The sequence below is a fragment of the Sinohyriopsis cumingii genome, unplaced genomic scaffold (assembly GCF_028554795.1).
Source record: "Sinohyriopsis cumingii isolate HCF-2022 unplaced genomic scaffold, ASM2855479v2 utg000913l, whole genome shotgun sequence".
NCBI lineage: Eukaryota > Metazoa > Mollusca > Bivalvia > Unionida > Unionidae > Sinohyriopsis > Sinohyriopsis cumingii.
Window position 1 is genome coordinate 2,451,613 of NW_028315943.1, and position 18,430 is coordinate 2,470,042.

At 32.8% G+C, this 18,430-nt stretch overlaps 1 protein-coding gene across 6 annotated transcripts in view; it reads left to right on the forward strand.

Annotated features, from left to right (window-relative positions):
* Nucleotides 1–18,430, forward strand: part of LOC149773039 (EF-hand calcium-binding domain-containing protein 6-like) — a 92,992-nt gene that overhangs the window by 60,479 nt on the left and 14,083 nt on the right. For 4 of the 6 annotated variants that reach the window (XM_089946900.1, XM_089946899.1, XM_089946901.1 and 1 more), the window contains 7 exons: nucleotides 3,064–3,117; nucleotides 3,964–4,034; nucleotides 5,703–5,860; nucleotides 13,325–13,527; nucleotides 13,676–13,762; nucleotides 14,787–14,872; nucleotides 17,099–17,204. In XM_089946900.1, the coding sequence (XP_089803026.1) occupies nucleotides 3,064–3,117; nucleotides 3,964–4,034; nucleotides 5,703–5,860; nucleotides 13,325–13,527; nucleotides 13,676–13,762; nucleotides 14,787–14,872; nucleotides 17,099–17,204 (765 nt within the window). Of the gene's footprint in view, nucleotides 1–3,063; nucleotides 3,118–3,963; nucleotides 4,035–5,702; nucleotides 5,861–13,324; nucleotides 13,528–13,675; nucleotides 13,763–14,786; nucleotides 14,873–17,098; nucleotides 17,205–17,944; nucleotides 17,966–18,430 lie in introns of all 6 variants that reach the window. The other 2 variants (XM_089946904.1, XM_089946905.1) reach the window with 1 other exon arrangement.

An 18,430-nucleotide genomic window follows, 5' to 3' on the forward strand; every position in this document is an offset into this window, starting at 1 on the left:
AGGCAAATTTTTTACAGCATATATTCACTTGGAAGTCAGAGCCAACAGTGAAATGCACAGGACAAGGGCAGTTTTTGAGAACAGCTTGATGTGCTCTATAATTCTTTTTATTTCATGTATTAATCAAAAGGAATATAGACAGAATAAAATTGTATTTACTTTTAATTGTCCTGTTGTTTTCTAACCTGTACTGAAACATGTTTTTTACATAAATGAGTTAACTGGGCTGTTAGCTTCTATGACAGTTTTAAAATCACCCCTGGAGTGGCAGTTTCCACCTTATTTCTATTATAAAATCAATTTTCAGTAGGTTTCCTTATCGGCATTCCTTGAAGTGGAATCTAGGTCATAAAGTAGATGTTTGAAAATGCATAAAATATATAGGAATAATGTGGTTTACAGTTGACAAATGCATAAAATATGTAGGAATAATGTGGTTTACAGTTGACAAATGCATAAAATATGTAGGAATAATGTGGTTTACAGTTGACAGATGTGCAAAATATGTAGGAATAATGTGGTTCACAGTTGACAGATGTGCAAAATATGTAGGAATAATGTGGTTTACAGTTGACAAGTAGAGAAAACGTATCACATAGTTTTCAAAAGTGCTGTAATATGAGTGAATAAATAGTGATGTGACAAAATCATCTTATATCCCCAGTAATGTCTTTATACAAAGAATTTAACAAACATTTTTTGATCAAATATGGATTATGGATAAGACATAAAACCAATATTTCATAAAGAATGACAAGCCTTTAAATTCAAGAAGAAAATGACATGGTTATTTATTGCAAGAAAAAGAAATTCCTGAGATGATCTGTCATATAATGAATTATTTTTTGATGTTTTCATAGTGTTTCCATTTTTGGTTCTCTTCACAAAGCATTTTTATTTATTAGTTTTCAACTTTTTGTGGAATTTATGCAGATTTTATGTTACAGCATACATGTGACACAAATCAGACATTAAATCAGTAGATTTTGAAAAATTGGGTAAGTAGATTTGTTTCAAAATCAGTAGGATTTCTTATAAACATTAATTTTATATGTTTTAAAGGGGTTTATACAAAACAAGTGCATCATTTGCCATAATATGTATTTTATCTTTATTGCAATAAAACAGTAGGCTTAGAACATGGTACAGATTCTGACAATAATATTATAATAATAATTCATTAATATGGGTCACAGTATTGTCATTTAGATGAAAAAAAAGAGCTGTATTTTTTAATAAGTTCTCCTGCAAAGATATTTTTAAAATAAAATCCACAAGCATTCTTAGTTTCCTTCAGAAGTTTTCTTCATGGTGTCCAATAAAGACATCTATTGTGATTATTAACTATTACACTTTAAGCAGACTGTCAGTAGTTTTCAAGTCAAGATTTACCCAGTGTGATGGTGTTTGCGTCAATAGGTTTCAAATCTAGATTTATCCGATGTGATTGTTGTTTGCATGCATAAGGTGATATCATTTCAGTATACTACTGGTAATCATAACATCATCTTTGCAGGTAAAACGTGTCACAATGCAAACAGGATCCCTTTACTTTATAATGCTCCTGCACCAAATTAAGCTCTTATTTGTAAGAATTGTTGAACTTGTAATAATATTTAGCTTATGGTTTTTAACATTGGAAAAAGTTTACATTTTAGCATGAGTTGACCAAAAGAGATGAGAACTGTCCATAAATATTCCTATTATAAGAATGCAATAACAGTTAAACAAGACAAAATATCAATATCCCTGCTAAAATAATTTTGATTGTCTTTCCTTTTTATCTCACATCTGCCAAAATTTGGTCAGTTTGTTAACCAAAGACACATGAACCACCATGAACCACCTTTCATTCCTTTATTATTTAAAATTGCTTAATAAAGATCCTACCATGGCTTTTGACCCTCCAATTACAGCAATAAGGCAATCAATTTACAGCTTGTTGTTGTATACATGTCAACTGTTTTGTAACATTTCATAATTGGATTCTGAGAACAAATCATTGTTGTACTGTTGGAACAGTTATGGTTGCCAGACTAGCCTGCTTGTGACTGGTTTCTTACTGCATGAACAGAATGTGTAAAAATATACAATGGCTGATTTTCTTCATGTATTTAAAAAATACCTTATTGTTTTCCAAAATGGTAGATTTGAACTATAACATGATAAGTCAGGTAGCTGGCTTTTAAAAGAATATTTCTGTTCAACCTTCCATATTTTTGGGCAAAGTTTTAAATTTGTTTCTTTTTACCTTGCCGTAATTATACTGGGCTGTAAAATTTGTACAACATAATTTCACTACTGAGATGTTTCTTTTGTTTTTTCTTTAACCTAATTTGATAGAAATATTTTTAGCATGCATTCAGCCTTCACTATCGTTATTTTCCAGAATTACTTTCTCTATCAGAATCATTAAATACCTATTTTTTTTACAAGATGCAAACCTAACCTACTTTGGCTTCATCCTGATGTCTTTCTGTCTGACTGCCTGTCAGTCTGACTGTAAAAAAAAAACATCATTTGTTTAGATCTGTATGAATGACCTTGAATTTTATGTTGTTATAGCAACTTGCAAAGCACTTTTAACCAAATTAATAAGATGATTAAGTATGATTATTAATATCGTTAAACCTTATAAGTAACTTCAACTTGGTATTCTGAATATTGTAAAACATCAGTTAACTGTGTTACTGCAGTGTATACACTTTTACAGCAGTATATACAGTGTTATTGTCATGTATACACTGTTACCACAGTGTATATATTGTGTTACTGCAGTATATACACCATGTTATTGTAGTGCATACACTGTTACTGCATTATCTATATTGTTACTGCAGTATATAGAGAGTGTATATACACTGTTATTGCACAATAAGGTTTTTTCTCGGTGAAAATAGTGGCTAATAAATCTTGCTAAATGATGGACAAAGCTTAAGACTGGAATACATGTGTCAGACACATTATGCAAGATGATTTCTTTGGGGTGGTGGTGGTGGTAAGGCTCTTGGCATGAATGTTAAATTCCTTCATTTCATTGCATTTAATTTTTTCCATCTAAAGATCAAGAAACAACTTGAAGAAGTGTTCAGGACAAGATTTCACACATTTGACAAGGTCAGTTCTAATTACATTATGTAATCAAAAATATCATGTACCATATATTTATTCATGTATAAGTATGATTGAACTGTAAACAACATTGTCTGATCAGCCATCACAATATGTACTGACAGATCAGAGTCTATGTTGACTATTCTACTGGTTAGTCTTAACAAACAGCATTGACCTTGTTCTGTCAGTGCAATTTGCAATGGCAGATCAGAGTATGTTTTGTTTGTATATTGGTAGGATTTGCTGTTGCATAAAGATCTAACAATCCTACTTAATACAACTGAGAATACATTGATGAATATGATACCAAAGGATACGGTCATTATCTAGTCTCCAGAGTTATTAGTGTCATATGGTCATTAATGTCAATTAGTGTCTGTTATTACTGTCTTAGAGTCATTAATATTCATATGTGTTTTTAGCGTTTTAGAGTCATCAGTATCAATCAGTATGTGGTATCACACCCAGTTAAAGTCTTTTCCACACCTTGTTACATTATAGCGATTCTTTATTCTTAAATGAACAGGTTGTGTTGAAATCTACATGAATGACAGTGTCATGTTAATGTACATAACTATTTTATATAAAATAATTTTGCTTCATTATGTATTAAGTGATCTTCTTAGTGTGAAATTCAGAATTAGAAAATGTTTACCATGGATACTATTGTAAATTAGATTATTCACTTGTGTAGAGATGCAAAAGATTATAGATACATATATATATATATATATATATATATATATATATATATATATATATATATATATATATATATATATATATATAATGTATACACACACATAACAAAACCCAGTAACTAAGAAATTTCAATTAATTTGTTTGCAGCATTTCAAACAGATGGACAGAAAAATGACAGGCAGAATGAGCAAATGGCAGTTTGGAGCATTGTTGAAAATGTAAGTTTCTTGGTCATAATAATATGAAATATGTCCTTGCTTGTCAAGGGTCTATTCTAAAACTAACATTAGTGGGAGGTTGATTACACCATTGGAAAATAAGAGGGGAGGCATTATTCTGTTTAAGGAAACAACAAAAGTAGAACTTGCAAAATGTGTAATTGTCAAGCATTCAGTTGCTTTTGTTTTAGCTTTTGAAAATAGGCCCTATTTGCCTGCAAGAAGAAAAAGTACCGTATTTGTTGGCAGTTGTATACTGTATTGTGGAGCAGTGAATTTTTCTTTTGTTTCCTAATGGCTTGGGTGATTTAGCTTAAGCTTTATTTATTGAATATTGATTGCACAACAGGTTCTGTCAGTTTATGACAAGCAGGATGGCAATGTCATAACTATATACATGGGAATCAGGCATTGAATCTGGTACTGTAATGGTACAGACCGTGTACCAGGGACGTCAATGGAGGGGGGCATTTGCCCCCCCCCCCCCCGAATTTGCATATGCTGTAAAATTGCTGTAGCCTATATATGAAAATTAACCAGCCTGTCAAGTTTTTTACCCCACCCCCCAAAAATTGAAACGATGCTCCTGCTATATCTTTTTAATCTGTTTTTCAGCCTGATCCAGCGCATTGATATTTGCATGAACCAAGTTTTGTCCCCCCCCCCAAATCAAGTTTCCCCCCGTCCACAAGTTAAAATGACATCTCTGCTGTGTACATTGCCACCTTACTATCTGGTCCCCAATGTTTTATGACAGTAGATTTGTAAAGCACCAATAAACGCAAAGGTCATATGTATGTAGTCTTCAAAAATACATCTACCAAATTAAGCTATATGCCACTAAACTCTTTTGAAAATAAACCTATTGATTTTTGGGTCATAAGTATTTTTTTTGGACCTCTGTCACAATTTATGGAGGGCTTGCGCTTTAAGGCATACAAGAGCTCTAATAATTTGGGGATTGGAAGTCTCATGGACTGAAAAATCAAAATGATTCTTACACAAAATTTAATTCTAGATTATGAACCTTGACCAAAGTTTATGAAGGGCTTGCATTTAAGGTGTGGAAGATGTCTGTTGATTTTGGGGTCCGAAGTTGAATGTCAGGGTCATTTTAGAAAAGTAAAGTGGGTTTGTGAAATTACTTTTGTTCTAGAGTAACTTTTATCTCCATAGTCAAGCATATCCTATGTTTACAAAGAGGACTGTTGTGTGTGGGGCAGGTCCAGTAAAATATGCCATTCACAGAACTCTTATGTCATCTTTCTGATTATTTCAACCCTTTTTTTTAAGAGACCCTTGCTCAAAGAGGAACATTTATGGACATTGGTGTATTTTATGAACAGGTTTTGCTGTACATGCATTTGATAACTGGTCACATAGTGATTATTGTGAAGATAACCCATGTTGTGGCAGGAAATGCATTGTTTGCTAATATCTATGAAAATATTATGATAAAGAATAATACTAAAGACTAATTCATTCATCCATTAAATCTGTAAAATTAGGATGAATGGATCATTATGATAAATGATTCATTTATGTAAGTTCTACTAATATGTATTCATACTAATTCTTGTATCTGACACTGGCTGCAGGGCTTACAGACAGGAGATGCTTGCTTTTAAACTTTTCTCCATTCCAACACTGAATATATTTTCCTTTTAGGTGTGGCTTGATTCTCACGCCACAAGAGTTAGACAAGTTATGGGCTACATTAAAGGTTGCTCCAGATGGAATGTACAGTTACAGTGCCCTCATAAGGCACTTCGTTCATTTCAACCGATCTCAGTTAGATATGGAGGAAAAAGAAGCAGTTGTACTAGGTAAATATTTTTTGGATACTTCCGTATTGAAATTGATCTTTTAGAGCAGTGCATTGTTTCTGAAATATATCTCTTCAACAATTTTAGATACCTCTCTTTACCTCTTCTCTTTAGACTCTTTATCAGCTTTTCTTTTGCAGCACCACACTCGCCTTTACAAGCTTAATCATAATGGTTTGATTGTTGTTGTTGTTGTTGTGGGGTTTAACGCCATTTTTCAGCACACGATAGGCTATACATGGCGGCCAGTATTAATGGTGGAGGAAGAACCCAGGAAAACCCCAGAAAGAACCACCGACCCACGAGAAGCTACTGGCAAACTTTCTCACATACCCACATTGGCTGAATCCGAGACTCGAACCGGCGCAGACAGAGGTGAGATGGCAGTGATCCGTAACGGAGAACGCTTTAGACCACTCGGCCACTCGGGGCCCCCATAATGGTTTGATAAATTTCAGAATTATATAGAGTCCTGCAGGGTATCCTAAAAAAATATTCACTTGTTAGCTCGGTGTCCATTCAGTATGCACTGCATAAATTCAATGTCCCAGAAAAGTGACATTTGTATGAATCTCACACGGTCAAGACTTCTGTTCCAAGTCATGTATACCATATGTACTCACATATGAGTAAGATCCAACTGCAAACAACATAAACCTTGAGATCCCATTGCATAATGTACCAGCAGAGCAAGGTCGTTGTTGTTGTTCTCTTAATTAGTCCTGACAGACTGCACAGACCCAGACCTGTGTCAGCATATTATGCCACAACAGATCTGGGCATAGTCCATTACCAGTCCATTAGCAGTTGGATCTGACTTGCATATGACTATATACACCACTCCCTCGATAACTCGCGCACATCGGGGTCCAGAAACATCGACCGCACTATAAGTGAGGCGTGAGTTATCGAGAGACCTATAAAATAAGCCCAAAACCAATAAAGTGATTGATGACATAACGGAGAAATAAGGAGGTTGGGGGGTTGGCAGATTATACTGTTGAATACTCACTTTATAATCATTCTGAGATTAAATGTTAATAAATATCTATTCATAATGGTGTACTTTATTATTTCCTCATAGGACAACATTAATTTCAGAATAAATTACAGTATATTGAGGCGATCATCGAAAACATTATTCCACGTGGTTTCTGTTCGCTTAACATGTGTACCACTTCACACATTGTGTACTACGTCACTAATTTTTATGCTGAATTGGATACATTCTAGTTTTATTGTTTGATCCAAATTAGACGTTTTTTTATATACAAAAGATCGACTCTTTTCGAGAAACAGTGTCGATCGAACGATAGATAGATAAATATTTGTAAATGTGATAGAAGTAAAATGGAAAACAAAAAAAAACAAGGGTTAATCAGTACAGACGTATTTAATTGGTCTACAAATTTAAAACAACGTAAATTAGAACAAGTTAATGCTTGCCGTTTGTGCCACGCTTGACAAATATCAATTCACTTTTTGAAAAAATCAGTTTTTTTTTGTGTGTGTTACTCCTTGGTTTCTCTGCCGCCGAGCAAAATCCCTCAGATTTCTCAACTGCATGAGCTTTACGTAGTCAACATTTTGGCTCTCCAGCCACCTTATGGCAATATCAAAATATTTGATTGCTTCCTGTGCAGAGGGCCCACCCCCATGGGTGCAACATCTGCGTCTGCATCACTTTCAACACTTGTGTTACTCCAGTTAAATCGTCTTCTGCTGCAAATTTGTTCGCTATAGAAATAATTATAGTTTCATCTGACATGTATTCGGCTGTGGGGCAATCATTGTCAGCACAAATCCACTCCTCCATATCAAGAGAAATGCCCGTCTCAGGACCATGAGTCTGTACGAATTTCTCCCAAACAGCCTCGGCATTAATGACATCAATTTCACTGAAACATTCGAAGTCACTATCATCGTCGTTGTCTCTGTTACTGTTTTGCTTTACGTCAAAGGCAGCTCCAAGACCCTTAATCCAGCACCCGAGGTCTCTTGTAATCGATTTTTTTTTTTTAATGCAGCAAACACTTCCCCAAGTTGTTGATCAAAACAAAGCCGGCATGTACATGTAATTAGGTTCTCACAGAAGTACTCACGGGTTTTGATGTGACGGTCGGTTGACTCTTTTCATGTTTTCAATGAACATAATATGTTGTGATTATAATGTTACACTAAAACAGAATTAAAGGATTAGAACGCGACTTTCACACAGGAAGACGTTTAACTGGTGTTTATTTCATTCTCTGTTGCCACCTGTTAGCATTTACCAGAAGTTTTCATTGATAGCTATTTCACCAGACTGTTTACAGTATACTGACAACTATTTATCATAAAAACTTACATAATATATGATATCTTTAAACAGAGGTCTCGCTAGGATTTTAAAACTGGGTCTTTCTGCCTCTGAAGTCAATCACTAATTATCAGTACATTTTCTCACTCGGCCGCTAGTCAAAGCCTTTGAACTAGCCGCCTAGCTCTTGCATCATGTTCTTTTTTTTTTTTAATGTACTCTTATAAAATGGCAACAGTACATCAAAGAGTCTTTCAGTCACTGAATTCTGTCATTGTAAATATCAGCAGAGTTAACTGATCAACACATTTTCCCACAAAGCAGGTGGCTGAAACAGGACCGGCAAATCTTTGAATTTTCCTGCGCACCTATTACATGCGTATGGAGGACTCCCGCCTCAGTGATTTTCTGCGTCCCAGATAAAAAATTGGCATCCAAATACGCGTAATTAAGCGTTTTCGAGATCTCTGAAATTAATTCTTCTTTAGAACTTGCAAGTTTCAAAATATGGATCATATTTTTACGGGCATTAATCACCATTTTCGATGATAAAACGAGCAATGTATCAAGGTTTAATTTATAAATTCTTATCGTAATTTTTTCATGTTGAGCATATTTTAAAGACATTTTAATTACATTTTCTCTGGAAAAAATCAGGAGCCAAGACGGACACCGCGTTATAAGCGGGATCGCGAGTTATCCGGGCGCGAGTTATCGAGGGAGCAGTGTACTGTAATCTTCCTTTGTGGAATTTTGACATTTGAATACTTATGTATTTATATTTGTTTAAAGCGAATAATGATTTCATATTATAGTCCAGAGGCCTACCGAGTTTTGTAGCCCAGACCCATCAGTCTGGTAGCCCTTGGCCACCACACTCGAGACTTGTCAGAATCATTCACATATGTCAGGTTGAAAAATGATATGGCTTTCACTTTGAGGCTTATAAATTCATAAGATGATGTATATAAAATATTATATAATCACACATGTGGCTTCACTTCAAAATTGGTAATTAAATTGTCATCAGTATGGACTTCTATTTACACAATAGTTATGCAATATTTCTACTCAGTGAAGGCATTGAAAAAGCAGGATTTCTCTCTAATCTCATGACATGCCCTGGGCATCAGGCATTCTTCTCGTGGCTTTTAATTTGTAGTAGTTTTGTTTCTGGGTAACATACTGGTAAAATTTGTCCTTGACAGACTTCAATATCTTTAGCTTTTCTCTAGCATTCTGGGTAAAATACAGGTAAAATGTGTCATAATGAAAGTTATAGCGCATTTATGGTTCTGTACATCCTAAGGTCAATAAACAGTGTCTGTTTAAATTTCATACTTATTCCACTAAAATTACTCATCTGTGAGTCATAATACTTTATCGTTTTGATTTTCATAAATTGATTTTCAGCTGCTTTCTGTTGCTGTCACATTTGCTCTTGGCAAAGTCAAATCATATTCCCCATCTGGTAAATTTGAACACCAGGCTTAAATCCTGTCCAGGGCTTCATTCTTCTCCTTAGTGGTAAAAGCTTTATGTTTCCATGTCCCGTTATCCATTGTAAATTTTCACTAATTAAAACTCTTATTCATTTGAATAACTACAGCAAAAATAAGAAACAATAAATTGATGACATTTTAAAATTTTAGGAGATGCACCAACATATGTTTGTTTTATATTCAAATTCATATGCGATCTCTTCCCTAAAGTGACAAAAAAATGTACAACTAATTTTTCATACTTTGAAGAAGATTTTTTCTTCATGTATAAGAAAAATACATACATATGCACTATCAGAAGCCATGCCATTATTGTCTTATATTCAAATTCATATTTGATTTCTTCACCAAAATAATAAACTTTTTACATGTTATTTTTCATTCTTTTAGGAAAAAAGAAATTTTTATGTGTGAGAAAAATACATGAATATGAAATTTCAGGAGCCATGCCACGACTGTGTTATATCCAAATTCAACACAACAAAACCATGCAAGGCTAGATTATAACGACAAACTCCAGGTTCTGTTTGACAGTGTGAGCTTTAATATGACCTCTCATGATAAAATTCTTGCTGTATTCGTAGATAACAATCTTACCTGGTCTATTCACATTAAACATGTTTCAAAAAAGGTTAATTCTTATCTTAGGCTACTGAGGAAAATCAAAACATACATTCCTCTTCAGTATAGGGTCATCTTTTATCTAACTTGTTTTCAGCCATATCTAGATTACTGTAATGTAATTTGGGGGTAATACCTCTAATTCAAACATAACAACACTTTCAAGACTCCAAAAGAGTGCTTGCCATTTAATTTCAGATCAATGTGTAGACAATTTCCAGGATGCAATGAATAATATAAAGATTTTAACAATACATGAAGGAATATTTCTTAGAAAGGCCACATTGATGTATAAAGTATCCAGAAAAGCCATTCCTGTCTATCTAAGCAATATCTTTCACCAAAGAGATGTTGATGGTACTCCAAATTTAAGGTCCATAAGAAGTAAAAATTACATTATACCAAGGCCAAAGAAGGAATTGTTTAAAAAAAGTTTTCAATATACTGGTCCACTGGTATGGAACAACATTCCCAGTGACATAAGGCAGGCTCCTACCATTTCTTCTTTTCATAATCAATGTCTCAAATGGATGAAATCTTTAGACAATTGACCAGTTCTAGAACAATAATACTGCCTGCTTTTCTGTAATTTTGCATCATTTTCACAGTTGAATTATTCAGTGCAGGATGATATTTTATATATGTTTATGTGTTCACAGATACCTGTGCATATGTTCCAGGCTTGGTACTTTGAGTTTTTAAATCACTTATTTAGTGTCAAGCCAGATTCTTCACATCTTGTTGTATATACTGTATATGTTGTACATAACAGAGAAAAGCCTCAAGGTAGATTAGTTCTGTAATTAACTGAGTTAACTTCTCTAAATAAAGTTTTTATTATTATTATTATTATTATTATTATTATTATGTTATAATAGAGCACACTATAATGGTATCACACTGTACCAAATAAGATAACTGGTTATTTCTATTACCTATACTTGAATCACCTATTACAGTATCAAACAGTGTAAATCATTATTTGTAGAACTTATACTTGAATCACCAGTACCAGTGTCAAACAGTGTAACTGGTTATTTCTGGAACCCATACTTGAATCACCAGTGCCAGTGTGAAACAGTGTAACTGGTTATTTCTAGAACCTATACTTGAATCACCAGTGCCAGTGTCAAACAGTGTAACTGGTTATTTCTGGAACCTATACTTGAATCACCAGTGCCAGTGTCAAACAGTGTAACTGGTTATTTCTAGAACCTCTACTTGAATCACCAGTGCCAGTGTCAAACAGTGTAACTGGTTATTTCTAGAACCTCTACTTGAATCACCAATACCAAACAGTGTCAAACAGTGTAACTGGTTATTTCTAGAACCTATACTTGAATCACCAATACCAGACCAAGAGGAGGAAGAGGATGGTGAGGCAAAAGGCACAGCTTTCGTAGAATAGACTTGAGATAATACGAATGACATGTTTTGCTTTTAATCTCTGCTGTTTTAAGTGTGCTGGTTATTCATCCTTTCCCAGCCATATCAGTCTATATTTGTTTTCTTCAATTGGCCATACAGATTTTGGGACATCTTGAACTCCTAATGAAATCTTGAACTCGTGACGTTTTGCTATGTATTTTATTTTAAATAATGCTATTGATATTTGATACTATTTATATCATTTTCTAGCTTTCTTTTGTAAGAACAGTATTAAAAATTCCTTGTATTTTGCAAAATTACATTGGGCTCATTAGGTATTGTCTGTAAGAGGTTTGTTCTGAAATCCCATATCTAGAACAAATGAAGAAAAGAAAGCTATTCAGAGGGAATTTGCAAAGGATGAAAAACTTGTTTCAGTCATTTTTTGGTGCAACACTGCATATTAAATTTGTTGAAGGGATTCATACGTTTCATACATTACATGTATCTAAGGTTGAAATATGCTTTGGAGGCATCTTAACATTGAAGAGGTGAAAATATCATATGAATAATTGGATTTGGTGATCAGTCTAATGCTGAAAATATAGTTAGAACATATTAATAAATGGGTTTGTTTTGTTATCTAATCTAATCTGTTTGAAGTGACACAGCTGTATGATGTGTTTGCATGGGTAAAATCCTAAATTTTATGCAGGTGATTTGTGTTTTTGAAAGAGATACTAAAACATTGTACTTTGTTTCAGCAGCGTTACTATGACACATTTTGTGTCAAATTAAAGTATTTTAATTATTGCTATTTCATATTAATATTTTCTTTCTATCTCTTCCTCAAATAATAACTAAAACACTCTTATTCAATTTTCAAAAAACTTATTTATGCATAAATGATATTAGAACTTCTCAATAATGTTATATTACCTATATAAAAAATAGTTTCAAGAAAATTTTAAGCATTATAAAGTAGAACTTCGATCAGTTCAATAACCTTATATAAAGATTTATACTAAGCTGAACTTGTTTTATGCAATTAGATGTTGAAATGGTTTTAAAAGAACTAGTTTGACATCCATGTACTAGCTCATTTAAACAAAATGGATGGAAAGCAGAATGTTTACAATAGAAGATGATTATCTATATTCCATTTCATCTACTGATTTAATATTGTTTGATGTTTTCTTATATACCATATGTTACAATTTATATTAACAAATATGCTGGAAATGTTTATAACAAAATTGGGATTTTAGAAAATATTTATTTACCTCATATACTTGCTTATGTCACTTCCTGTTGCAGACTACATAGATCAAGCTCTGCCATCACATAATGCACTGACAGATCTGGGTCTATGTAATTTTTTTGTAGTGATCAGTAGAACAAACAACATATTCTTTGATCTGCAAGTTCATTATGTGATGGCAGATCATTGTCTATGTTTTTACAGTTGGACTCAACTTATAAGTGAGTAAATAAGGTAGATCAGCATGTATATATAATTTTCATTTTATTTTTAAATAAATTTTCTTTCATGAAAAACTTTAACTGACCTTTAGTGGACCATAGCCTGTTCTGCTGAACAGACAAAATGTGCCAATACATTTTTTGTTATTTTTAAACCATACAAACTAAACTTCATTTTTATGTCATTTTTAGCTGATACGAGTGAGTTGGTTGAAGAGGCAAAGAGAGTTCAACGTGAGAGGAAAGAAAAGAATGTACAAGCAAAGCAGGAAGCTAAGGAACAAATGGAAATGAGCATAAAACAGCCTCCAGCAACTGCTGGTTCAGTTGCTTCTTCCCAGGGATCTGTGAAGAGCGTTCGCACAAAGTCACTTTTAGTCAAAGTCAGAACTGACGTAGGTACCTTTATTGTAACTTTGATAGTTAAAATTGTGTTATGGACAATGCCAAATCCTTCTATTACAGTTTCAAAGATTTCTTTTCTTGTCTTGTTTTGTTGTTGTTTTCATTCTAGTATACACGCCATCATATTTTTTATTACAGGTTGTCAATAACTGGGAAGGACTGAAGTCTGTCTTTAAGTACATTGACAGAAATGGACATGCTACTATTACCATAGAGGAAATGAAGGTATTGTTATGCAAAACTTTTCAGATATGCTAGAGTATAATAATAATAATAATAATATAATAATAATAATAATATAATAATAATAATAATAATAATAATAATAATAATATAATAATAATAATGATAATAATATTAAGCTAATAAATATTATTTCTGAAATCGTGAAAATTGTGCCCTTCAGAGATTTGATATCATTGTCACAGTGGTCATATTGAAAATCTTGTCATTACTAATTGACCTGAATGAATGGTCATATCATCATTGGATTTTCTCTTAGAGAATTTTTATTATGTACAGTTAATCAGAAATGAAAATGGTGCCAATCTGGCAACAAGACTGGCCATCTGGAAAATCTCATTATTATGAATTCTTCTAGATGGCTGGTTATATTGATACCTTGCTTTCACCAGCAGACTTAATATGACATCTAGTTGGCCCTAAACAGAAAATCTAATATCCAGTGTGGCTACCATGGCAGTCATCTTGCAATATTTGTTGACGATTACTACTCAAAAACAGAAATTCTGTCAGCATATGGTTTTCAATGGAACACTTCTTACAGTGTCTTGGCAGTCATAAATTAAAATGGTTCTGATTTGATATATAGTATGGCTACTATAGTGGCCATTTTGAAAATGGAAATTCATTTTGACATGGGAGTTTTCATCTATGAGTTCTTATGATGCCACATTGGTCCTAAATATGGCCACCAAGGTGGGTCATCTTGAATATATTGTTATCTCTACACCCAAATGGATGGCTATATCAACATAGGATTTTCACCAGTAGACTTCTTATGATATCTAGTTTGTTCTAAATGAAAACGTGCCAGCCATACAGTCACTATGATTGCCATGAAGGCTTTTTGAAAATCTTGACATTTTCTTACTTACAAAAAATCATCGACAACAATAGTGTTTGAATTTTGTCGTAGCATAGACATGAGAGTGAATTCCACAGAACTGTTTTGGTTTGTTTTGTTTTGTTAATATTATTTAACTGTATTTCATAATGCTAATTTCAGGATATAATGGACAGCATGCAGTTCAAACTTACTGATGAGGAGAAGACAGAGTTATGTGGTCGATTTGATCTACAGAAAAATGGAAGGTACGAGAAGTTCCATTGCAGCATGCAAGTTATTGCATTCATACTTTAATCTGAGGATACATTTATAATCCAACAGCATTTAGTAAAATCTTAAAAAATTATAGTACAATGGTCCCTCAAAATAAAGCTCCTTGGTACAGTGCAATCCCTCAGATAACGTGTATGGCCAGGGAACTAGATTTTAGATAAAAGTAGTTATGCTACTGAATATACCTCATTGTTAGGTGACTTTGATTATAATAAGTAACAATAAAGCCATGTGTAAGGTGACTTTGATTATAACACGGTTCACTGTGCCATTAAGTAACAATAAAGTCATGTGTAAGGTGACCTTGATTATAATACAATACACTGTGACATTAAGTAACAATAAAGTCATGTGTAACATGACCTGGATTATAACAAGATACACTGTGCCATTAAGTGATGGTAAGGTCATGTGTAAAGTGACTTTGATTACAACATGGTACACTGTTCCATTAAGTGAAAATAAAGTCATGTGTAAGGTGACCTTGATTGTAACATGGGGCACTGTGCCATTAAGTGACAGTAAAATCATGTGTAAGGTGACCTGGATTATAACAAGGTACAGTGTGCCATTAAGTAACAATAAAGTCATGTGTAAGGTGATCTGGATTACAACATGGTACACAGTTCCATTAATTAACAATAAAGTAATGTGTAAGGTGACCTTGATTGTAACTTGGGGCACTGTGCCATTAAGTGACAGTAAAATCATGTGTAAGGTGACCTGGATTATAACATGATACATTGTGCCATTAAGTGACAAAAATGTAATGTGTAAGGTCACCCTGATTGTAACATGGTACACTGTGCCATTAGGTCACAATAAAATCATGATTTATGTATCTGGTGAATAAATCTAAACTGAATTTTTCATGGACAATTAGCCACTGGTAATATATTTGACTAAACAAAAACTATTTTTTTTTTGTACATTGAGAATCTTTTGGGTCAAATTATCTGTTCACCGATGAAGACATTTAACTATAATATTATCCAAGAGAAACATATCAAAAACACTCCTTTCTTCTTCATGGACATTGAATTCATGTAGAACTAATGTCAAAACCATTTAGTTGTGTTTGTTAAAAGAAACTACAGTATGCAGGAGAACCATGTTCAGAGTATCTGAGTTTAAAAGTTTTGAAAATTGCTAATCATAGTATGCAAAGGGTTAGCAAAGGATTCAACTTCAAAATAGCTATATAATCTTCATTTTTAACATAGAAACTCCACTCTCTCATCAAAGTTCCAAGTTCCAAGTATATGTGTCTCATTTAAAATTGTAATCTCATGTTAATTTCACTGAATTGTAGGAAGACAAGATACTCCGTTATTAAATGCATGTCTTAATATATGTCATGCACAGCAAATGTTTATTAAAATATTTACTTTTTGTTGCACAATTAAGCATGAAATATAGAAAAATATTGATGAAATATGTTCATATTTTTTCATAAATGTTCTCACAGGAAAATTTTATTGTAATATCTTCACATGTAAAAATAGATTTCCCATAATGCCATGTGATGCTTGATTGTTTGCATCAACAGAAGTTTCAACTGTCTCAAAAAAATTAGTATTTTGTTAGATAGAGCAAATAACTAGAAACTACATTACCTATTAGACATGGAAATAATGCTTTGCTGAATTTTTTTTATAGATGCCAGTCGAGTCTCTGTCGAGTTATTTCCCCTTACCATTTTGACAACATTGATATACCAGCCATGAAGCATTGCTGATTCAGACTTGCTTTGTGGTGACACAATTTAAAAAAATGTAATTTACTGCAAGAGATTAGGCCATTTAATCCTACTGCTGTCTAAAGTTATATTATAAGCTAAGTTAGGTGATTTCCAAAAAGAGGGTGAGATTATATACTGAACCATGGGTTTACTATTCAAGCTATGATCCATCAGCAAGTTTGGTTTATAAAAAAAAGAAAATTCTCTTTTCCTGTGGAAATACCAGACATATTTCATCTTCTGGCACAAACAAATCTATTTTAACTTGTGGCTTTGCCACTAATTAAATTATCATGTTTTTCTTGTACCACTTGAATAATATATCCAGAATTTATGCAGGGAAAGAAAAAAGAAAATGTCCTGTGTAAATTGATTTTTTCTTAAATATTGTGATTGTTTCCAGCTTTATTAAGATTTTTCAATAACTTCATTAAATTTATTTAATTTCAATTCACAGATTCTGCTATCTTGAATTCATGAAATGTTTTGCAAACAGAGAGGAGAAAAATGCTAAAGCTAAACCACAGGCCTACAGCAAATTTTCACATAATCTGGAACATCTGGTAAGTAATTGCAAATAAGTTAGTTTACCAATTAATTGACTAATTATTTAATAATTATTTTAAAATAGTTGGAATTTATTTTGTTTTGTTTTTATGCATCATATTTCTTTTATACCAAATATTTGTCAGGCCCAAACTATCCAATTATTCCTGATTCATTTAAATAAATGGAATTATTGTAGATTTAAAGGACTTTATGAAAACTTACCATAATAAGTACATAGTTAATAAAATTCGAAGATTCCAATGCAACAGAGTAAATTCTTGTGGGAAATAGAGGGACATATGATTAGAGGTTAATGTGTAAGATACACATGTGTTATTGGATTTTACTTGCATTAAATTTTATTACATGAATATTCTTTTTATGCTATGAAATGATGGAGAGTCAGGGATCAATATCACAAGTGGTTTCAGTAAATTGTTCAAAATTTGCAGATTTAAAACGCATAATATAGGATATATACAGAGATATACAGACATTTTAGTGAAAGATCACCTGGATGCGTCCCACTATTTCTCTAAATTTGTAAAAGTATGCCTCATGTTTTACAAAAGAGAATGATATTGTATTCAGATTTCTCATAATACCACTATTACTTGTCAGATATGTATATAAATTGAATGTAATGTTTCAACTCTTCAATGTCTAAACTGTCTCAATCATATTTTTGCTAAAATTCTATTATTTTCAGAGAAGCTAAATTGTATAACCAATGTCATTTTCTATACTACTTCAGGCTGAATAGTTGTCAAAATGTGTAAGTTTGTACTTCAAGGACTGATTTTGGTCTAACAGATAAGGGATTGCTACAACCTGAAAGACAGGATATGGTTGCAAATGGCATAGAGCCTGATGTTGTTAATCAATTAGATTTTCCAATAAGTTATTTTTGTGCATAGACATTTTTGGACTTACTTGCAACAGATTTATTTGCCATCAGTAAACATTGGGCCTAAATGCCATTAAAAAGTCTCCTTTCTATAATAATTGCAAATAATCGGAGTGGAGAATCCTTTCTTTTAAGTAAAGTTAAATTGTATGGTGTTCCAGTGTAAATGCCTCATCATATGATTAATGTTCTATTATGAATCTGCAGTGTCATATAAGTCTTGTGTAGAATCTAAATGAAAATGGCTACCTTTAGGAAAGGTGATTTTATCCCTGTATGATTGTTGTGCATTGTTTGAAATCTCAAGTTACATTAATTTTGTAAAAGCACCTT